The 24,504-nt window shown below is 43.9% G+C and overlaps 1 protein-coding gene across 1 annotated transcript in view; it reads left to right on the forward strand.

The window, feature by feature from the left end:
- Window positions 1–24,504, forward strand: part of PCP4 (Purkinje cell protein 4) — a gene marked incomplete at its 5' end in the record, with an annotated part of 62,976 nt that overhangs the window by 3,824 nt on the left and 34,648 nt on the right. The window contains one exon of the mRNA XM_080575920.1: window positions 4,578–5,021. Coding sequence (XP_080432046.1) covers window positions 4,578–5,021 — 444 coding nt within the window. The remainder of the gene's footprint in view (window positions 1–4,577; window positions 5,022–24,504) is intronic.

The following is a 24,504-nucleotide window of genomic DNA, read 5'->3' on the forward strand; positions in this document are numbered from 1 at the left end:
AAAGTTCAGGACACTTCTAGGAATTACATCCCTCAAAATTCTTTGTCCAGACTGGAGAATTTGGAGAATTGACACTTATATTTGGGTATTGCTTTTTTTTTTTTTTTTTTTTTTTTTAGGATAGAAGATGACTCATACTGTACAGTAAGTCATGTCATGCAAATCTCTGGAGAAAAGACTCAATTTTTCAAGATTATGTTTGAAATTATACTTGTGACACCAACAGCGGTAAGATTTTGTTGGAACCATTGACTCATTGCTCTTGCATGGGAACAAAGGCTAGATTGTAACAAAGGCCCTAAGGCCCAGATCTTCAAAGGTATTTTGTTCCTCAACTACCCACAGCCATTAGCTTCTTAATTAAAAGGTAAAAAGGCATACTAATGGGAGCTAAGCCTGTGGAAAGTGCTTTTATTCTACATTTGCAATTTTTTAGTTGGGCAAATTAGCTGATATGTATGAACGACCAGTCACGCGGTCTAGGGCTATGCTTGTTAAATCTATTGCTATCAAGGAGCAGACCAAAGCCAATAATTACAGCATGTTCTCTGTAATAAGGTCATGTTCCAGATCCCCTTCTGTTTTCCAGTATTCAAATGCATGTCTTTCTGAAACAAGACCTTCCCATTTGAAATCAGCATCCTTGATTTCAGCTGCAACACAGATTTCCTTTTCTGAAAGTTTGTGTAAAGTTGTTCTACCCATCTCTTGAAAAATTCATAAAACGAAAAAGAGAAAGAGGCACTAGTTTCACTTCAGTGTACCAATCTCAAGCACTTGGAAACTTCAGTTTCTGCAGTCACAATCAAAATTCAAATCTATTTTAGCACCAGAGGAATATGGAACACCTTTCAAGGCACAGTCATATTTCTTTTTTTCTGGGGGGGTGGGGGATGATTTGATTTGAATCAAATTTTGACTGAAAAATAGAGCAGCCTAAGAAGTTATCTTCCCCTGTGTTTTCTATTACTGTTTCTTCTGGAGTGATCCTGCAGCTAGCCATACTTCTAATAAAGCCACCTCACTTCCTAGGCACCTCCAGTGGTGGGGTTTGAGGTGAAGCAAGACTGTGCAGCCACATGTCATTGCCACAGACAAAGACTGAGCGTACAATTACTTGTTTTGTTACATATATGGAATATATGGTTCTCCAAGCAGGCCTCATTCACACTTGCAGAGAAGAGTCGTCTTCAGTCTTCTTGCACAGGTGAAACTCCTCGGAAGTCTGTGAGCATTTCTGCTTCAGAAGCCAGCTCAGATGCTCTTCTCTGTGTTAATTCGTTCAGGTAAGTGGGAGTAAGAGGCAGTAAAATTGTAGTCATATGCCAGCAGACAAGATTGAACGCATAGCAGGTGCAGACATGATGAACAAGAAGGTGGTATTTTAATAGTCAATTTTCAGAATATAACGGCTCTGGAAAATAGAATAGCTTAGAACATTTTCTCTATTTAGAAGTGTCACTACTTGGCAGTGCACTTTAGTAAAAGCTGAGCTTTGGGGCACCTTTAAGGTAAAGCATTGCCAGAGGCTAGAAAGGCTGTCAGCGAAGCCTGAAAACTTAAAAAACTCAAAACTAAAACCTGGTGCCATCAGATAGCATAAATGACAGAACACAAATGAAAAAGAATATTAGAGGTATCTTTATTCTAAGAAAATTCAACTTGCTGCTGCATTTAAAGGTTGGACTAGATGATCGTAGAAGTCTTTTCCAGCCTACATGATTCCATAATTCTATGCTTTCCAGAGCAAGAGATATGTCAAACTAAGCTGGCTCATAAATGAACAAGTCAGAACTCAGGTCGCACCTGGGATTAGGGTGGATCTGTGCGTCTGTGTGTGTGGATGTCCAAGAGCTGTGAAGTTCAGTAGTGCCACTCTAAGAACAAGGAGAGGCACATTGTGTTTCAACCCCCAGTTTATACCTAGATTGCTTTGGTTGGCTGTGGAATTTTTCTCCAGGGTATGAAAAGTAAATCCAGGAGGCAGGAACGAGACGTTCAGAGAGAGAGAGAACAGGAGCACAGCTGGTGCATCACATACTGGGACTGCACGCTGCAGTACATGCAAGCTGTCCCCAAAGCAGGGAGCTAGCACGTGGAGGACATTGCCATCCCCCTCAGCATCACTGCTGTGGAAGAAGAGTGCTGTATTTGCAAAGAGCAAGCTCGGCACCTGGCTATGAACTGCAATTTAACACAGCGCCCTGAGAAGCGAGGGACTGCCACCCTCCTCCACGTCTCCCACTAGATAATCTAGGCAGCTCATTCCTCAAAATGCCAGCTCACATCGACTCATGCCCTGAACTGGGACCTCTGGGCTTTCCTGGGTGCAGCTCAGTGTGCTCTGCAGAGTGCCCCTCTTGAAGCCTGGAAACTCCTCAACGCGGGTCAGAAAATAAAAACACTGTATGTTCCCACGCTGAATCCGGTGGGAAGTGCCTTCCCTGTTAGCACACTTCTCTGCGCACAGCGGAGTACAGCCTGAATTGTAACTCTGGGCTTTTCTGCTTGAATCTGACATATTTGTTTCGATGATGGAGAGACCAGCTCTCGGACAGAAATTAAATTTTTATGTCATATCTCACCAGCACACGTTACACATGCAGTTACAAAATGAACACAGACTACCTGCAACCCAGCTGGCTAACTGGCAACCACCGCGGCCAGTGGCTGTACCCGAGGAGGACATGTGGTGGCCTGTGTTTATGACCCACCTCATCATCCTGCTACTCCTTGGTGTGATTTTGTGGGATTGGATGAGCAAATATATGGAGGGGAAAGAAATGGATTCTGTTTGGGCATGATACAAAAGGAGGCTGTGCCATGCTCCTGGCATTTTTTTTTTCCTCCACTGAGGTAAGCAGCAAGAGGATTTCAGATCCAGCTTTATTATTCTGCAACTAAACTAAAAGGCTCCCAGCATTGTCAGTGGAAACTGAAAAGATTTTCTCTCAGCTGTCTGTATCACCTACCATGTGTTTGTGAGCTCTTTGGTCAGAAGTAACCCTTTAAGAATTTTTTGTTCGCATTGTGCCTTGTACCCATAAGCTCACAGACCAACAGCACTCTAGTCAGAATACAAGTACTAATGCAATATGCCAATGATTACTTTTCACTGGAAAACGTTGTCACATAAGCTGCTTCAGGGGCTGAACTTCATCATTTTTACTTTGTGTCCTCACACCGTACTGACACTCCTGAAGCTGCAGAACAAACTGCTACCCATGCAACGAGCTCTTACCGTGCTTATTGCCCACTTGGTCCACTCGCTACAAGACCTTGGACAATTATTGTCAGTTTTGTAAAATGCCAGATGCCAGTGGAGGTCCTGGTGAAATTAATATAATAAAAGAAGACTGAAGATGGTATTTTAAATAGGGTCTTCCCCCCCCCCCATTTGCTACAGCCAGTAACCTGGGAAAGCCTAAAAAAAATTAAAAAAACAAACAAACAAACAAAAAAAGGGACTGCAGCATTGTGATCCCCAGTTGTAAATGGCAGGATTTATCCATGCATTTGGTGAGGTGATTCTTCTCCAAACACTTCATGCTGTGAACTGTTTCTTTTAAAGAATATGAATAGCTGCAAACACATCATGGGCTCAAGTTAAAGAAGATCAAATGAGAAACTACACAAACTGCAAATGCGCCACTGTGTTTAACAGGGCAAAAGAAAGCTCTCGACCTGGTGCTGGATCGATGCTGCAGAGATTGACGTAGTTCTGCTTCCCTGCAAGACTGGGATCCCAGGTAACCTCACTGAAAATCAAGACGGTGACAGCCCTGATGGCTGCCTGAGGTTAGGAACCGACTCTGTGATTGAGAAGAGCTACGGTGGCTTTTACCTTGCTGGGAAATAGTAAGTTTATCCAGAGCATGGATAAAGCACCATTTAGCATTTAATTCCTGCCCAGAAGTCAGGGCGGCAAGTTTCTGGGTTGGTACAAGATGACATTTATCAGTTCAAGCAAATGGATGTAGAAAGGCTTCCGTGTTCTCCGTCCTCCACGTGAAGGCTAAACTGCACCCCTGAGCCTCTGCAGGTAGCGTGGTGAGAGGCAAAGGCGGCTTCCAGAAAGGCCTCATCACATTTCTTCTGTTGCCTTCACCAAGGCTGGCCCTGGACATGGGCTGTGTAAAAAACCCTGGGCGTGCAAAGGTTGGCAATCCTGGGCTCTCCAAAATGCTGCTTTAACTTTTTTTTTCATCGATTTGAGAGAAATTTGAGGGAGTTGAGTGCATTCCCAGAGCAAATTGAATCTATATTTCTTCACAGATACATGAGTCAGAGCATCTGAGATGTGTATTGCCAAATATAGTAATTGTGCTCCATCAAAAGATGGATACAGGAGTGGAACCGCATAATTTCCAAAGTTTTAATTATTTTTTTCTGAGAAAATTATTGAAAGCACTCTTTTCCATCTTCTTTGGCAAGCAGCCCAATGAAGTAACAGTGAAGGTTTTGAGAGCCGTGGCAGCGGGGCTCGCACCATGGCTGACCCAGCTCAGCTGTAAGAGAGGACAAAGCCGGGTGACAAGAGCAGGGCCCTGAAACTTTCCCCACTTCGCCTCTGACAGCACTTCACGTTTTCAGAGCGCTCCGCCACACGGGCTGGGGAGCTCACCCCTCGCCTCCCTCTGCGCCTGGCAGGCACAAAGCCAGCAGCCCCAGCTTCGAGACCCGTTTTGAGGACGGCGAGCAAACCGCCCCAGCCACAGCCCCAGCCACAGCCTCAGTCCCAGCAACACTCCCAGCCCCAGTCCCCCCTCTCCACCCGCCGCCATTTTGTCCCGGCCTCCCCGCCGCCACCAGGGGGCGCCGCGGCCCCTCGAAATGGCGGCCGGGGGGGCGACGGCGGTGAGGGGGGCGCAGGGGGGCTCGGCGCGGGGCGCGGCGCTCATTGGCTGGGGCCGGGCGGGCCGGGCGCGCGGCGCCGCTTCTTAAAGGGCGACGCGGGGCGGCGGGCGCGCGGCGCGGTGCGGGGCGGGTGCTGCCGGCGGGGCGCGGGCGAGATGAGCGAGGTGGGTGAGCGGCCGGCGGGGGGCCGGGTGTGGGGCACGTCTGCCTGGGGGGGGGGCTGAAATTCACAGCGTCTTTTAAAGCTTCTTCTAATGAACCTCCACAGGTGTCCGTGCGCCTTCAAGGCACGAACCGGTGCAATGCTTCATGCTGTGAAGGAGCATGTGCACCGCCGGGCGATAAATTAACAAAAAAAAACATACTTTAAAGATGTATTTATGGCTTTGCACAGGGACAGGGCGTGTAATGAGTTGTGTGGGCTCACGGAGGAAAAATGCCCTGCTTGTAGTTGATGCAAACTTTGTAAATATTGTCCTGGGGAGGGTTATAATTAAGGGGAAAAAATGCAAGCAGTGCCAAGCATGAAAGGATCGCTGTGTGCTTGTAAATAAATAAGCTGAGAAATATATATATATTTTTTCTGTGGAAGCATTCTTGGGACAAACTAGTATTTTTTTCTTAAAAGTGTGTTCAGGCAGGATGGCTAGTGACAGTCAGTGGATCAAGTGCCTGGTGGAGGCAGCTAGCAGAATCCCAGATTCTCTAGTGCACCTTTTGTGGGGATCAGGAGAGAGATCTACAATTACACCTTATCCAGCACCCTATTTCTAGGGGCTAGCTCCGGTCATAGAAGACCTGCTGCTGCTTTAACAAATGGATGTTCCTTTCTTAGCAACCTGCAAAAAGCAATGCCAAGTAAGTTCAGGCTGTAGTTACTGTGCAGATGTTACACTTGGTGTATTTTTAGGTAAGCGACTTGAAGGGTAAACCTGAGGCAGATGGAGAGCAGTGTAGCAGCATGGTCTCTGGCTAAGAGATCTGTGAGGAGCAGCTTACCTTTTGGTTTGCAGGTCAGGCTAAATGGCGAACACGGAGGAAATCCTCACCGTGCTTTTCTGCTGCTCGCAGAGATCAGACAGTCCAGGTGTAATGCAGCACGCTGTCCGTGACCTCTCCTTGCTCCTGCCTGCATTTGAGTCAGCTGGATAGAGTTCATGCAGTAGGCTTTTAATGCAACTATACTTCTGCCACTCACATTGGCTACTGCTTCAAGATAGCATTTGGGGGGGAAAGAAATTCTGAAGAGGAATGGTAGGGTGATGCTGCTGTGCTTACTGCAACTGTGCAAGGCACTGTTAGGTTATAGTCCTGTGCCTGGCTGTATTTGCTCAGTAATTACCCCTTGATAGTTTGAATTATATTGCTCGCTTTGTGTGCGGTAAGTCCCAATAAACATCAAGATCACTGCTAATACCAGCACAGGGGTTCTCTATTCGTAATGTGTTTCCCAGTGCCTAACAGAATAGCATTCCCAGCACACCTCCAGAGCCAGAAATGATGTCTCTCTGGTGCAGCACTAAGCCCTATACAGATGACACTTTAGAGTGCAGTCAGTGTCTTCGGTCCTATCGTCACTGTCATTCAACAGATAACATTAGAGTGTTTATTGCCCACAGCTCCAGTGAAGAAAAGCTTCCTTGCTGTTACCTGCCTGCCAGCTGTTACTCAAAAGACCATTCTGTTTCCGACGGGCAGGGGAAAGCAACTGGACCCGTCCAAACCACTTCAGTGTGAAAGACTGCTTAAATACAGAGGCAAAAAAAGATCAGCAGAAAGCAAGCTCCTTAGACATCTGTTTGCTGTATTTTGATGGGGGTTCTGGTGGATTTTGCTTGTAATGCTGTAACTGAAAAATATTTTGATTTTTCTCTGTCCTAATCTGCCAGAAAATCTGAGGACAGTGATTAAAAAGGGCTCCTGTAGAGCCATGGAAAGATTACTTGAAAGTGGTGCTGAGATGGTGAGAAGGTTCTTGCTTATGTTAATAATTGTTAGGATTTGAGTGGAACTTAAAATGCGGTTGTAGAAGCCTCTGAAGGGAGCTTTCAGGTCCCTTGGAAGTTACTTGCTGAGACTTTGCATGGATTCTTATTTTACTGCCTCCAGCTAAACTAACTTATTTCCTGTTTGTTTACGGTGATTACCAGTCTCCTGATGGAGAAAGCTGAAGAGAAAGCAGCTGTTAATCTGACTATAGTACTTTATTTTTTAGCAGCTAACACCTTTCAGAACAGATAAAGAATTTTCTTCTACAGAAAAAAAAAAACAAAACACTTTCACTTCATCTGCAGTTTGTCTGAATGTTTAAGATTCTCTGACTGCTGGGCTAAGCTCTGGCACTGTAAATAGTTACAGGGAAGCTGAGGTATAAGGGCTTACCTAGTAGTATTGTGCAAGTGTCCAAACAAATTTAGTACTAGATGCATCTTGGTTTGAGCTGGGGACGGTTCACTTAGCTGCATGGGAGCTTCTCAAACTTCATTAAGTATTGAAATGCATTTTTAGGTGTTGAAGTAACTTGGAAAATCTGTCCTCAAATAACTGAGGAGCCTTTTTTCTAGGTCTGTAGGTGTTTTCCTTCATCTTTAATGAGCCTAGAGAGAACGGCAATGCTGTAAAATGTCAGCTACTGTCAGTGAGCATCTAGGAGACAGGTGCAGCACTTCCATTGAAGATCTCTGGTCACCTAGGGTGAACTGGGGGAAGTGATCTTGGGTACTGGGTTCATAGAAGAATGCCAAATAACTACTCACAACCACCAGTGAGCCTCTGTACTCAACAGTGGCATAAGCTTGATTCACCTCAATGAATCCTGTCATCTTGTCAGAGACTTAACTGATGCTCTGGGTATGATGCCTGGTCATGGTGAGAGTGCCGCTCACAAGAAGCATTTTTACAACTTCACACAAACACTTTTACAACATTCATTGCCACACCTGCCACCTGTGTTGAATGACTCTGGCTTTTGGAGTCAGATCTGGATTTGGGAAGGAGCACATGCAAATGATAGGGTATTAACAGCCCTGGATGCTGTTCCCGTGGTTCAGGGTTGAAGCACATGTGTAATGAGACTGCCTTGTTGGATGAATTTGTTTCCTTTTGTTATTAAAGTGTTTCCTAACAATTGAAGAGTTAGAGTGGTATTTTTGGGGCAGGGGTGGAGTTCAGCTTCAATGTGTAATCTGTGTGCCTAGCTTCAGGAGACCCATTCAGGAAAAATACCTAATCAACATGTGCCCCAGGCTCCTGTGGCTTCGGGGAAGAACATGCCTTGGAAAAGCCTTACACAACCTGACTGACGTGCTCTACTGATAGCCAGTGTGCTGACGTGCCCACCTAAGGCAGGGTTTGAAACAGCAACACTGTATGTCTGGGGAGCAGTCTAGCTAGCAGAGAGCAGCAAAAATATTCCATCTTGTCTTCTGCAGCAGATGCCAAGCAATGGGGCACGTATAATTCACTGGGCACATGTAATTCATAAGTCACCAGAAGAGAGCTATTGGGGTCTCACTCTGTAGAGTGCTTAGGTCTCTTAGCTGGGGACTTGACCTGTGCGTAAATGCTTTTTTTGTCACACTTTGAATACAGACAACCCCAGCTTGTGCATCTCCCTTGGTGTGCAGCAAGCTTCACGTTGTCTTACGTTCCTTCTGGGCTCTTCAATTCTGCACCACCTGCTGTGTTGTGCCCACCTCCTAAAGGATCACAAAGGGGGTGTGTGTGGTTGTGTGACGTGCGATGGGGATGTGCAGGGTATTTCTGGCTCATCAGCTGTCAGTTCAGATCTCATGGGATGTGCCTAATGGCTCACATCTGCAGCCCGAAGCACTTACTTGGTGTGTTCTGGGGCTCAGATCACCTTCAGGTAGGTACCCAGGCAGTCTAATCGGCAAAGATGGAGGCGTCACTGGAAACGTGGTGTGCCATTACACAGGGGTCAAAGACTTCTCAGAAGTCTGAGCTTCACCCACCTTTGGGGTGGGAGGAGACACTTGCCACCAAGGCAGTCTCTCTGTCTGTCTTCAAAACTGGTGGTGTGGGCATGCCCCCAGCTTGGCAAAGCAACATAAGGTGTCTGCTTCCTTCCAGGCTGAGGGAGAACCTGGAGGATGTTTCCATCCCTCCAGACAAGTACTCTCGCCAAGAGGCTGTTACAGAAGGAGAGGAATGTGGCCAAGAATGAAATGCTAGGCAGACGTGGAGGTTTCTGCCTGGAACTGTAGCTGGATCAGGTGGTTAAGTGGGAAAACTGTGTCGCCTTCATGGATTGCTCTCCTGAATGTGGCTTAATATATTCCTGAAACAGAGGAAAACTTGTGGGGTCTTGGGTTATGGGACCAGATACGTTTAAACACTGAAGTGAGGATTTTAACACCAATCCTGGATAGCAGTAAATCAAAAAACTGGTGTTTGTAGGGGGGACAAGATGCAATGTTAGTTCAAAGCAGCTATTTTCCTCTGAGGTGCTTGCAGTCCTGGGGGGTGTCCGAGCAAGCCAGACTTCTATGGTATGTGCGGGAAGATGACACCCTTCTGTATGCATTTTTTTCGGATACTGTGGAGACCCCCAGCTGTTAAACTGCCAGCTTTGCTGAGGGTATAACCACAGCAGTTCTGAAGTACAGCAAGAGCATGGCAGGGTTGAGGAGGAAACTGCAGCTGTTGTAGGATGGGGGTGGGATAAGGAAGGCGCATGAACATCAGTTTTTAATTTTAGCTCAAATCTATTTATTAGCTGGGTGGTAAATTGCAGCTCAGAAGAGGAGGAAGAAGGGAGAACAATAAGTTTTTATCTGTCACTTTGCCCACTCCTTCCATCAGAGTGGATTCAGTGGGATAAGGCATTTTCTAAAATAGCACTTAGAAATGAGGTTGGAAGTTAATTTCCTTAATTTGGTGAAGCTGGCAGATGCACTCTTTAGAAAGAATCATGTTAGTATTCTTGCAATGTGTGTAATGCCAACAGATTAAAACAATGCTCTAATAAAGGACAGTTAGCTTTGGAAGTATGCTTCAGACCATATTTCCTTGTAAGAGTAACTTAAAAACTGCTGCACTTGTAGAATGGGAAAGCTCCATCCAGCACTTCAGCATGAAGATTAATAGAATATTGTTCCAGGCTGCAAAAGCATATTACTTTCTAGTCAGATGTCCCTAAATCTAATATATTGGATAGCTTACAAGAATCATCTTCCAACAGTTTCTGCGCTGGATCATGCTCACGATGACCCGTGTCATATGGTAGTAGGCCACCACTGTTCCTGCTGAAGTTAACTGCTATCAAAGCTTGCTGGATATTTCATTATTGACTTTAATAAAATATTTCATTTCCAGGCCAATGTTTGCTATTGTCTGCCTTGCTTTTTTTTTTTTTTCCTTAGAGATGACTTGGAAGATGTCTGTGTTTACAGGTTTTTCTCTATAACTGCACTACAAAAGAACTTGTAATAGAGTGGCTAGACCTAGACACAGGGTATGTAAATCATGAGACACCCACTTCTTGGCTGAAGAGGACTGGGAGAAGGCTGTGTGCATCATAGGAAAGCGATGCCTTCCTTCATCCTGTCAGTTGCAACAGAGCCTTAAAATCACAGAGCCGTGTAGCACTTAAAGGGATCCTACACCTTGCAGAGAGTAATGATGATGAGTAACAGTCTCGTTTTTCTAAGAAAAGGTGTTCCGTGTTTTTCTCAGTTGTTTGGACACTGGTTTAACAAAAATAGACATGCTAAATAAACAGAAACCAGGTAAAATAACCAACATCCTTCTTCCCTTCTACTTTTAATAGTGACAATTATTCATTATTTCTCTTACGGAAACAGATGCAAGAGAGATCATATAGTCTACTTCTCTCTTGTTAGGAAAATGAATGGCAATCTTCATGGAGTAAGCTCAGAGTAAGCAACTATAGAAGAGCTGCAATTGCAAAACTTGTTTTTAATGACAGGATTTGGGGGGCTCACAATTCATCCCCACTCCAGCCTAGTCTTGGGTCAGTCTCCAGATGGGGAAGCTGTGCAAGTGTCACCTAGGCCAAGTTCAGCTGGTGCTTTCTCATCTGCTCTGTTCATATCCCGTGGCATACAGCCTCATTTATGCGCCAACATGGAACTTGGAGGAAGAAGCACAACTTTAGTCAGAAGTGAAAATTGTCTGCCTACATGCCTTGAATGCTAGTTAGAGCTGAATTGTCTTTCCTCTTGAAAAGTATTGTTTTACAGACACTGAGCGTTCCTACGTTACCACCTTAGTATGCAGTGCATGAAACGTGACCCTGAGCAGAGGTGTAGCTGATACTGTGAGTACAGCAACAGCAGGCAGAATGATGGTAGGGATCTTTTGTTAAAGCTGAAAGTAAAAAACAAAGGGTGAGGAAATGCTGTTAAAGGTGGTGCCCTCCTGACTTCAGAGATTCCCAGATTAGAGACAGCAAACTGGTGAGGAGGGTTGTGCTAGGTCATCAGGTGGGAGAGCTGCAGATTCTCTCTTGTGGGGAGGGTGCTAGCTATGGCAAAGCATGTGCAAGCAATTGTATATTTAGTGTCACAAACAGGGTCTTGGTGTCCAAGTGCCTGGTGGAGAGGAGGTGCAAGCTGCTTTGTCACCAGCCTTATTTGCTGCTCTTTGGCTGGCTGGTTTGATTCTAGCTGCACTGTGGAGCCAGCTGCCCGATAGTGCCAGCAGGACCAGGAAAATGCAGTAGCAGAACCAGATAAACAGGAAACAAATGTTCAGGCTATAACGGCCTAAACTCAAAGGCTGTATGCTGCTGTGCACTTGAGCAGGGGAAGGTTATGTGTAGGATCACCACGCAACACGGCTGTCCTAAAAATGGAGAAGAGCAAAGATCTGCAGGGATCCTGGCTAGTTGTATGCTGATGTAGATGCATTCGTAGCGATTTTAGGTGCCTTCTGTCATCACCAGAAAAGGTGCAGTTCAGAAATGCCCAAGTAAACGCTGACCAGACCTATCCATGGAAATAGGACAACTCTCAGTGCAGTGTTGTGCTTAAGTTTGTTAATCTTGCCAACAGTTAGTAGGCTCTTCCCAAGTGAATTGGTGAGACAGCTGAAATGCTCCTGTTAAGTCAGCATATCTAGCAGGAACTGGTAGGTTTGTGTATGAGAAGCAGCGTTTGATAGAAAGTGCTTTAGTTTTGTAGGGGATGGAAGAGTAGTTTGAGGGAAATTAGGGACCTGTACAGCTTCAAAACCCCTGGAGAGAGCACTGGAAAGCAGACAGTACCTGCTGCTAGTGCCTGGGGATGCTTTTCATCTGCATCTACCCCCTGAGACATCCAAATTAAGTTTTCCAAGACAGCAGATATCATGGCCGTTAATCTGCTTTGACGGTGCTTTGTTCTCTACAAATCTAACACTAGAGGGATTACCAAGCGCTGAGATTGTAGTTGGTGGCATTCTGACTACAGAAGATAAATTTCAAGGAAAAGAGTATCGAGATCATGGTAACTCCCAAATTGGTGCAAGTGTATTTTGGGTATAAAGTAGATGACACAAAGCTGAATAGATCTGAAGGCATCTCTTGATTCCTTGAGGATTTTCGTGAGATTGGACCTTTTCCTAATAACACGCAGGATATGAAGGAAGACCAGTGATTTGTGAGGATCTTTTTATAGTTACGGTAATACTTTCCCACAAAAAGTTTGCCATTAGTGGATTAGTGTTTCCAAGCCAGAGGTATTCAGCTGATTCATGTCTGACCAGACCTACTACCCACATCCTGCTTTACATGCACATCTCTACAAAGAAGTGGTGTGTGTTTCAGCAAAGCCCCCAGTAGGCTCTAGGGTGAAGTTGTGCTGAAGAGAGGAAAGAGTGCCCTCTTCTACTAGAGGGTGGGGGAGCTGGGGTTTGGATGTGCAAGGTAGGCTTATCTTTAGAAGCGACTCACCACTAAATCAGACAAGGTGAGAGTAGACGTCAGGAGGTAGCTGCAATGCTATCTTGTGTGGGAGAGAGGCTGGCCTGAGATAAGCCAAAATGTGTAACACCTAGCTAAATATGAAAACGTGACAGTGCTCAAGTCCAAGTTTCGGGTGAAGCAGTAGGGGACAGGTACAGAGACAGAAAAATAATTCTTATAAAGATCACAAGCATGCCTTTCATCTGATTTCTCATGCTTTTTATCCTCTAGTTCTAATGGTATAAGTAATGAGATTACTGCTGTCTCTACCCTCCCGCTGCAGAAAATATGCTTCTCTTTTAAATCCCAATGATTAAACTATTTTTAGTTTAAGACACTGAATATTCTGCATACTGAATTTTTAAGCAGAATTTCAACACTAGTTGAAATACCCTGTACAATGTCTTTTATTGGAGCTTGAGATATTGTGTGATGTTCAGGAAAGAAATCTGAGCAACACTGAAAGCCAATTCCTTCAATTCCTAACATGTATTAGTGAAATGTGAGGTGAAGGGAGATGGAAGATGGAAACTGCTACAAATTAGGCTAGGCAGACAGCTTTCTGGAAATGGTGGAAAAATAAAACACGAAGCTTCATAGCTACTTCATACATATCACTACTCCACTCAGATCTGACAGGTAACTCAGCAACAGAAAAGAGAGCAAGCACATTGTTGGCTTGGCACACTTTTGAAACACATGTGCCAGCACACGTGTGCTGCAGTTTAAGCAGGTCAGCCAAATGCCTAAGGCAGGCCAACTTCATGCCAATTTTAATTGTCCAGTCAGACGTGGCTAGCTATCACTTCAGCTCATTTCCCAAGCTATGGGACAGCGCTGGCATCCAAGCCAAGCCAAAGGAAGCTCTCATGTAAGGTTGCAGGAGTGTTTGCAGTGATTTCTGAGTGCTGCCTTGTATTCCTGGCTTTGGCTAAAAGCTTGGTGTGCTTGGTGGACATCCTGGAGCTCGGCTTGTGACACAGACCTGCAAATGCAAAAGAATAGTTAGCTAAGGATCTAGCATTAATGGTGTGAATTGCAATACATATATATATATATATATATATCTTGCAAATCTGAATCCTAACTGTCTTTTGTGGTCATGTCATGTAAGACTTAAATTAATAGATGTTTTTGTCAGACTGCAGTGTGTCAGACAGCACAAAGCTGGATCTAAATGAGTGTTGTAATCTGCTTTCTGCATGAAACTTCTCTAAGGAATGTATTTTCTATCTAGTCACAGGATGGGTCTGTTAGGATATTAACAAAATGAATGCATGGCTTTATTTCCTGGAGGAGCACTTTGAAGTCCTCTTTTTAATGTCTTTGCATGATGGGTTGTCATGTCTATGTGTTAGTAAGGTGAATATGTCTAGTTGCGTAACATTGTTCTTCCACTTCATATGCAAGTCACAAAGTGCAGAAGGGACCTTAGTACATAATGGGAGACTGATGATGGAGTGACAGATAACTATTTGGAGTGCAGAAAATGCAAATTTTCATTGAACTTGCATTGGAAGTCACAGTACTGTAGAGGGGGAGTGTTTGAAACAATGTGGTGGGGAAGCTTTTGGTGAATCTGTTTGGCCAGATTTGAAAAAGTGGATTTGAGCCAGCAATGTGCACTTGCAGCCCAGAAAGCCAACTGTATCCTGGGCTGCATCAAAAGCAGCGTGGCCAGCAGGGTGAGGGAGGTGATTCTGCCCCTCTGCTCTGCTCTTCTGAGACCCCACCTGGAGCAGGTGGGTACATTTGGGGCCCCAGCACAAGAAGGACATGGACCTGTTGGAGCAAGTCCATAGGAGGGCCATGAGGATGCTCAGAGGGCTGGAGCACCTCTCCTATGAAGCCACACTGAGGAAGCTGGGGTTGTTCAGCCTGGAGAAGAGAAGGCTCCAAGGAGACCTCAGAGCGGCCTTCCAGTACCTAAAGGGGGCCTGCAGGAAAGCTGGGGAGGGACTCTGTCGGGGAGTGCAGTGATAAGACAAGGGGTAATGGCTTTAAACTAGAAGAGGGTAGGTTTGCATTAGATATTAGGAAGAAATTCTTCACTCAGAGAGAGGGAGGTGAGGCACTGGCACAGGTTGCCCAGAGAAGCTGTGGGTGCCCCATCCCTGGAGGTGTTCAAGGCCAGGCTGGATGGGGCTTTGGGCAGCCTGGCCTGGTGGGAGGTGTCCCTGACCATGGCAGGAGGGCTGGAACTAGACAATCTTTAAGGTCCCTTCCTGCCCAAATCATCCTGTGGTTGTGTGATTTCCCCTGGACTCATTCCAAGGCTAGGGCACTACAGGAACTGGAGAACGTTTAGTCCTAGAGCAGATGAACTTGGTGAGTCTGTGCTAGGTCCAGGGAGCTTGGGAACTACCTACAGCTACACTGCAAATTGCTTTCTTAATTTCTCTGCTGCTATTAATAATGAAGCTGATAGTAGCATCAATTTCACTGAGCAGATGCAGGGTCATGGGAACTTCTGATATGTGGAAATCCCGATTTTCCAGCCAGCTCTTGGACAGAGCTGGTGATCTAGCTTTTTTTCTGCTTTCTGTGGATGAACACGTATGATTGCTGTCCCTGACGCTTGGCAATCAAAGTGACCTTGTGCATCACCCTGTTCATTCTCCTTCTTAGTGTGGTGGGTTTATTTCTAATCGCTTGGCTGCTGTTTAGACTCGCGGTGCCAAGGCAGCTTTGTTCTGAGCTGTGTCACACTCGGAACAAAGCAGCTCCCCCAGAGTCTCAGCGGGCCGGTTTCAATACGGGTTTCAACAATGCGGGACAAATCCTCCATCGAGCGCGGCCCAATTTCAAGGCTGCTTCAGCTGCCAATTCAGGGCTCCCCGTGCAGGGATCCCCTGGTGGCACGGGGCCAAAGATAACAGGTCTGCGTCATCTCTCTGTGCAGCTGGCCCCTGGGCAGGGTGCGCTGCCAAGGCTGCTGCGTGCTCTCCGTCCGTGTCCAGTGATTCCCCCGCTGCTGGAACAGCCTGGCAAGGAGCTGCTGTCGTAGCTGCAAATGGCTCTGGGGATGCTTGTGGTAGCTGCCTGTGACCACGCAGGCTGCCCAGGGGGGTAAAGTGATGCATAAACGTCCGTGCTGCTTCCTCTTGCTGTCGTCTTGAAAAATCAGAAGGCTTTGCCTTATGGCGGGGGCAGAAAGTTGCTTTGTATGGCAACTGGAAACTGCTGTAATTAATACCTTTTCAAAACCCAGCTGGCCAGTTCTAGCAGGCTGTAATAACATCTGTAATAAGACTGTAGTAACATCTGTTTACCTCTGAAATATATAGGAAAAAGGAAAGAGAACAAATTTGGTTTGAACTGTACAGCTGGAAATAAAAAAGCCAACAGCAAAAAGACCAGAACTTCTGCAGACTGGGAAGACGCACACGCAGTCTGTTTTAATAATGTTAAAGTCGATATGATCAGATATGAAGCAATTTGTCAGCGCAGACTTTTGCCATTAATAACCAAGCTGTCCCTTGAAGACAGCCTCTAACTCAATTACAGCTGGGCTTGTATCTCAGTGAATTAAATTACCCTGAATTTCAGAAGGGTTTGGAAGAATGAAATATAAAGTAAATACTTGTTAAAAAAAAAAAAAACAAAACACATCCATAATCAGTTATATCATGCCTGAACAAGGAGCCTGACCCCTTAATTGGTTTAGGGCACTCTTCCTATCCAGGGATGCTAATATTAAAGGGTACCCAGGATCCCTTCTGAATCCAAACACTTGATCCCCAAGGTTCTGAATTGCTCCTAATCAAGTGCCACAGTCAGCTGCCATTATCTGTCTGCTCTGCCTGCACAGACGGCCGAGGCTTACAGCTGAGGCATGCTATTTGAACACGACTAGACTGCCTCTGTCTGTGAGCTGTTTTGGTTCTGCCTGGCTGCATGGACGCAGCCCTTCAGGTACTTGTGTTGCTCTATGTTTTGTTCCACTGCCAGGTGGAGATTTCTAGGAGGTGATGCAACATCACAGGGAGATGCAGATCCGTGTTGAGCTGACCAGTGATTAAATTTTGAGGGATCTATGCAGCAAACAAAATATTTCACATCAGGAACATTAAAATAATTTAAAATTTAAAGATTTTAATGACTCCAAACCATTTTTTGATTAGAACACCATGGCTTCCAAATCCTTTTTATCAATAATTTTTGATTCATCTACAGTCCAGCTCTTTAGGAGGAACCCAGCTCAGAATAAGAGTAACTGCCCAAATCCTTGTGGGATGTAAAGAGTTGCTTTCCCAGCAGTGCTGGAACAGATCTCCCAGAGGGGGGTTTGGATTCTCTGCCCTTGGAGGCTTGCAGGACTTGGCTTGGCATAGAACTGCAGTGTTCCCCTTGGGGTGTTTGTGGGGCCAGGGACTAACAGAGGTACCTTCCAGCCCTGCTTACAAGACTGAAATTCTGCTGTCTTCCAGCTGTACTCCCTCATTTTTGAGCTAGGGCTATTACATCTTTGTTCCCCTGTGGCCAGCAGCCTAAGATTATAGTGGTTCCCACTGTGCTTTAAAGAAATAGAGAAAAAAAGGTTTCTCAAACGTTTCAAAGCAAGGTATGGTTTAGTACTCAGAAGGAAGCACTGACCTGCTCAGATTTTCGGTTCCCAGAGCCAAATTGTGGTGCTTTCTCCCCACGTTGCAGGCTGTTGCCTGTTCTGTTGGACTGAAACAGCTGTGGGTGGGAGATGTCAATTACATTACTGAAGTGATCGAAAGAGACAATTAAGCTCTATATTTATTTATTTATTTCAGCTGGACCATTTCGATGATTGTTTTCAGCACAGCTCTGCAGAAATCTTACTTTTCACTGCAATAATCGTAGTGCTGCTATTTTCTATATGACCTTGCAAACAATTGTGTCCAGACAAATGAGGCCTTGGGGATGGAGAGGTGTGGCTGGATTGGGCCAGACGGGGAAGTGGGAGTTCTCAAGGCTGGTTTCCTGCCACAAACAGCCCTTTTATAGGACTGCGGTACCAAATCTGATGCTACCAGTAGATAAGAAATAATAGGAGGAAAAAAAAATAAAAGGAGAGACCACCTTAAAAACCTCAGTCATTTTTCATTTATACCACTCAGCTTAATCAATCTATTTTTATATAATTGAAATACTCCTCTTGGGTCACCTTGATGTTTCCTCTTTATCAATTTTCAGGGTAATTAGGATATGGGCTGTATCAGCCTTGTCCAAATGAGAGCTGAGGTAATTTTTTGGCAATTGGTGTTTGAAGGCTTATTCCACAGTTAATTTTATTCTGTTTACCCGTTGCTTAACAAAACCTAACATGAAGTTTAGAGATTTCGCAGTACTGCAGTGAGGTTCCAGCTCTTACTAAAGCAAGTAATGCTGCTGAAGTAAAGACAAGTACTTGTCCACATGTGAGTTACCCCTGTAAATAAGCCTTGCAGGATCAAGCCCTGTGTTTCCTGCAGAACAGATGAGGGATTACTTCTCATGGCTGGCATGGTAATTAACAGGATTTGGAAAATACATTCTTGCAGCTGCTTTCAAAATTAACTTCAAAGATTCCATTAATCCCTTCCTCCAAAAAAAAAAAAAAGTGATTACAATGTCTTTGGAGAAATATCTGCTGAATAATGTTTTAATTCAAGATATGCTAATAACCTAAATATTAAGCAAGCTACCGTTTTTGCTAATGATGTTGATTACGTTTGGTGTTGGTGTAAATACTCTGTTTAGAACATTATATTGAATTTGAATACAAAATCAGCAGGTTCTCACTGTGTTGATTTATAAATTGCAGCGCAGTGTTGGTGAAAGTGGGGCACAGGGAAAGTTCCCCTCCGTGCTATTAGGATCTATAAATACAGCACTGTAAGTGGGTTCCTGCATCCCAGGCAGTGATGCTCCGCCCGCCTTCTCTAGCTGCCTCCCTCTTTGCCCTGGAAGCGTGCTGGGTGCTCCTGCTCTGCTGTCCACGTACGCTTAGAAGTGCCTTTTCTGAGGGCTTTTCTCAAGCCAAAAAAACATCTCTCCGGCCCGAATTTTCGGTTCCCATTGCTTTTCTGTGCCTGGCTGTCAGTCCAGTGGTTCAAGAGGGGGGCCAGGACCTCCACCAGCATGCCTCCCTGTGCTGTCCCACGGGAGCTCTGGGTTCACCCGACATAGGCAGTGCTTAAACAACCTGCATGGCCTCCTTCCCAGGGAAATGCGGCACCCCGTGCCTCTCTAGTTATCCACAGCTGTGTTATTAATTTCTGAGGAGTACCTTCTTTGCTAGGATGTCAGTGTGCATGTGTGTGCATGTGTGTGCACGCCCGTCAGTGACTCCAGAAGTTACAGAAAATCATTACTGCTCAAATGTTAATTTTTAGCTGCTGCAGCTTGAATCACGTCACTTCATCTCAGCCCACTTGTGGGGTTTTAATTTATAAAAAAAGCTATAGGAGATCCTTAATAAAATTGAGGACAATCAAGAGCTAGTCAAGTACAACACTGCTTGACCCATGAAGACAATTACAGAAATAGTCAGGGTGCCAGGGATCATTTAATTTTGACAGCCGGTATTGAAAGATGGATTCTGGCACTGCTGCTCTGGCAATATTACACTGCCCTGGCAACACACGAGCCAGAAAGCAGCCCGTAGAGAATTCCCATTGTGTAAAGGGACACGTGGAGAAAGTGCCAAGTGGGTTTCTACTCTTGCACAAAGAGCTGAGATCCTAGGGTGAGAGCAGCCAGGAAAAAGTGGTATTCTCCAGAAAGTCACTTCTACCAGAAACTGTTGGTCATAAAAAGGAGTGGACTGCTCTGTACTGAAGCCTGTGTTGATAAATGGTTTTCCTTTCTGTCAAGTGCACAAAAGATGATCTGTGATTTCTTGCAAAGATGTGTAAGAAGTCATCAGACTCACCCCTCATTCAGACAAAATATTGGCTGGATGTTCTGTGCTTGGTGCTGTTACCTTAAATGTGGGCTTTGAAGGACGCTTTCATCTCATAAATATTCAGTACAAGGTCTGCAGTGGGGAAAAAAAAGTGGGAGAAACTTGTTAGGGTCTCAAATAGACAAGTGAGGAGAGTTTACTTCTAGTGCAGTTTTCATAATGATATTCAAGCTTCTCTGGGATTCTTCAATTCTGCTTGTAAGTGTTTTTCGGTGACTAGCTGTTACGGATGTGAATGGGCCTGTATTGCCACAGCAGTTTGTTTGGGATTTACCACCTGGCTATACCACAGACTAGTTTTGGAGACCTACAGTTGGAGCGAATGAGTGTGACAGTAGAGGTTGTGCATGGCTCTCCAGTAATACACCTCGTATTGCTCACCCAGTTGCTCAGCTTTATGCTCTTTTGTATATAACACCTCCCCTCTCCTTAAAAAAAAAAAAAAAAAAAAGTGTCGCTGCAATTTGGGCCCCATTATTAAGAGGTGAGGTATTCTCTGGGAACTTTGGTAAACAGAAATCTTTCTGTCACAGAACCATCTTTTTTCCTATTCTCAACTTTTTAACTTAAGCATAGCAGTATCCTTTGTCCTTATTAGCAATGATTTACTGAGATATGGTTAAGAGTGGCAAAGAGTGATGTTTTTCACACCTAAATGTGCAAATGCTGAGTGCTATAGTTTCAAGCCAATATATGACCCTAAAAAGGTTGTTGAACACAACAAACCAGAAATGTCCAGTAAATAACAATGTAACCTAATGAGTTATATGAATTCCAAATACTGCAGAGTGTATCTGTACATGTTCCAGGTCGTAGCTGCTTGATTCTTGCCCATACTTAAATTCCGGGTCTTCATCTAGTTTCTGACATACAGTAGTTCTTTGCAAGAGCTTGAAAGAACTTTGTTTTCCTTCGTTCCCGGATGAAGTCCACACCAATTGTAATAATTCAAGGTACTGTACAGGAAATATTTAGTTCTGAAAAACAGCAGATATCAATTGCTGTTACCTCATTCTGCTGAAGACTAGGAAAATTACAAGCTGTACTTACATGGAAAACATGGAAAGTCCTTAAGCAGGTACTTAACATGACATTTTTATTTGCAGAAAGGTTACAAACTTTTAAATTTTCTATAGTGTGTTTTTCAATACTTTTTTTCATTCTGATGCTAAAGCAGCTGAACTCATTGATTAAAGCAGAAGGCTATGAGAAAAGACACTGACGAAATAGTTAGGATACAATTTATACTTTTTACAGAGGATTCTGTACAGAGAACAGATGGTAGTGATGGTAGTACGGATTAAATTCTTCCTTGCTGGCTGACCCCTGACAGACGTTTTTGTGCTGTATTGTACTAACATGTATTTCCTTCTGTCACACACCTAATGACTTTTGTGTTAGAGATGGACATGGTAGCAAAATGAGGCTTAAAAGCTTAGGATATCCACAGATTTCACTGCTGTCCCTTTAGTCAATGAGAACAGAACATCCTAATAACATATTTCATATGTCAGTGAAATTAATTGTTTTTCTCCTGAGTCAAGGCTACACCGGCCATTTCTGATATTAACTTTACAAAACCTTTCCACTGTTTTTAGTCTTTTAATTTTACCCTTGTGTGCTCTTTTTACTTCGATGCAGAAATAAAATACGTCTAAAAATCTGCAGCCACCGCTTTGCTGGGATACAGCATGCTATACCTTATCATCCCTGCACTCTGACGAAAAAGTAGAATAATGTTATTACTGTAAAGCCCCATTTGTCAGGGCTTTCTGGCAGTTTCACCTCCCTGATCTTGGGCTTTCTGAAGCTCATCAAAAAACAAACAGTCCTTCTCCCCCGGGAAACTTAGTAATCAACACCTGGATTCAATCCTTAATGCTGAGGTGCTATAGCCTAACTGAAAAGGTCAAGAAATTTCAAGACGAGAAGGGAATGTTATAAGATAAAAAGCAAAAATTAGGCTGGGGAGTACAGGATGGGTTAGAAGAATGAATCAAAAACCCTACTGCAGTAATTTAACTTTCTTACTGAAACGTCCTCCTGGCTGAAAACTCCATGTTGACCTTAGTTTGTACACCTAGGGGACTAATTTGTGTAGTTGTTATACAACATTATCTAGCTGTTGTGCATAGCAATGAGAATTTATCAGGAAAGTAATGCTGTTCTTCTCTTGCCGTGGCTTTTGGCATATGGTGGGAGCCCTTCTTCCTTCCTTTTCTGACAAACTGGGAGTGACTTTGATTCTGGAGACATTTTTAACGATGTGCCTTTGATGTTCTGCAAAACCGCTGAGTTAAAAATTAATATAGCCCCAAGCAGTCATAAACTATGTTTCCTCCTACGCAACACAGCAACAAAATTGTTTATCCCGTTTTAGTGGATAATCATTATGTTTTTGCCCTCATGTTCATTTTAGCTCTGATGTTTCTTTTTTCATACCTAATGGACAGTTTCTTCAGTGTTTCTGTCCTAGTGCTTGCCTTAGAGGATCTAGAAAATTTTAGAAGCTTTGAATGAGGGAAGCTGGCTACAAGTTATAGAAAACAGAAGAATTAGACTGCTTTTAGCTTTTAAAATACGGTCTGCAACTTGGAGATTGCCTGTTCAAAAACAAAACCAGAAATACAGAACAAAAACCAAAACAAAACAGAAATAAATATTGTTTTTCTTGTATTTCAGTGTTTTTAATTTGATCTCTCGTGTCTAAGGACAATATCAGTTATACCAGCTTTTGAAGGGTTTTCAGCCATTGCTTCTTGAAAATACCCCCAGCAACTCCTCCTGGTGTTCAGTCCTCCTGTGCTTTGGATGACATTAAAAAGCTAAGCCTTGTTTTGCAGCCTGTGGTGGCATCAAGAAAGGTGATGAAAAGAGCAAGAGGCTCCAGGTGCTAATAATATCAGCATCTTGAAATTGTTTTTTAAAAACAGGTTCACTGAATGTACTGAAATAAAAGGCTAAAGGCTTTACAGGTGGATGACCATGCCGTATATGGCTTTTTCATAACAGTTGCAATGTCTTGTTAACAAGAAACTGATTCTTGCTTTCAAATCCGTTGCACTCATTTGGAAAACAGTACAGTGCTTATAGATAGAAATAAATATGTATGTGGCAGAGAAGGAAAGGCTTTCAGAAGCTTGTTCAACAGACTTTCAGGCATCATTCTCCGTATGTCCAGTGGCCTCCAAACAAAGGGCTGTAGTGTGCTTAGACTGATTTCAAACTTACAAAACAATATTGACCTTATGCATGGAAAAAATCTTTATCGACTGAAGCTGAGATTTCATTTGTTTTCTTTATGAGAACTTTCCCCGCTCCCAGAGGGGAAATCCTGAGACACAAAATGCGTGCATCCGTATTCCAGCACTCCATAACAGCAGACCAACCCTGACAGGTATAGCCTAGGGAGGAAAGAGAAGCCTTCATAACAGCTAAGCAGCACAGCCTGAAACACTCAGGAGGACAGACAACCTGGAAAAAAGCATTTCAAAATAAATTTAAAAAAAGCAATATAGTTACCATTTTTTAGATAGTAAAGATCAGTTATATTATTTTTTTAGGAAGTCTTGGTAAATTCGCATGATGAAATCTGGGTTGAGATATGGATTGGAACTGAAATATTGGAATATTAATCAAACTTTAAATAAAAGCATAAATGTTAACGTCTTTAGCAAAATTGTTTTCTGGATCGATTTATTGACTTCTGGCTGTTCTTAATTTATACTTTTATAAAAATAAAATATTTATCCCTTTAGGATCCCATTCTTTGGCATTATTGGCCAAGTTTTCTCTGCTGTCTTAGGCTCTAGGGCTCCAGGAAGAAACAAAAATATATTTCCATTGCACGGGGAAATAGTAGCTGTGATGATGGACTCAGAGTTGTTTTCTGGAGGGATTCTGTCTCATTGCACAGAGTGTGAGATAAAAGGCAAAGGCAGTGGATCAGAGACATGCACTGGAGTCTGCTGCAGAGAGGAAGATGAGAAACCCCACCATGGGCATGTGGATGCGCGATAGACCACATGTAGCTCTTTTCAAACCCCTCAGGAGGATAGCAAGAACTTCTTTCTCCTTCTGGCTTTCTTAATAAGAGCTAAGAGTGGACATGAAGGTTTTGTACTTATGCCCTGATTAGCTCCGTATACACAGAATACCCTGAAAATTCAGCCTCTGTGAGAGATGAAGGACAGAAACCAGATCAGTAGAGGAGGTTTTAACCAGCTATTCTAGAGTAAATACCGAAGGATAAGTATGCCTGTATGATTTTTCATAGCAGAACTAATATGACTGTCCATATTTTGACACAAACCGTTTGGTTTGCAGTGCAGCTGCGGTTGTTAACTTCCCTGATACATGAAGATGTGCTGCCTCTGAATGCAGCTGGATTTATTCCCTGTGAATTTAATATTCCCGTTTTTTCACATGGGCAGCCCTAGAGGATGGATTCTTTAATCCGTTTCTGTAATACACCGAAGTATGAATAATTTTGCATAAGAAATGCAAATTTTACCATACTAGTTTGCTAAAGTACCTTAATTCTACCTGCGAGATGCTGTCTCTGGGGGATGCAGCATAATTTCCATTGAGTAGCCATTCCTAAGCTAGTAAATTACAGAAGTGTAACCACACCAATACGGTTTTGCCACTGCGAATGCCACTGTTCGGGGCTGTGCTGGTATTTGCCACATGTCACTTAGTAAAGAGACATCACAGTTTGCTTCATGGAAAGTCTTGGGGCTGTTCCTTAGACTTGGTGAACTTAAGTGGGAAGTTCCATCTCTGCTTGTGGACAAAAAGG

This window comes from Anser brachyrhynchus (genome assembly GCF_964034855.1).
Source record: "Anser brachyrhynchus genome assembly, chromosome: 1".
NCBI lineage: Eukaryota > Metazoa > Chordata > Aves > Anseriformes > Anatidae > Anser > Anser brachyrhynchus.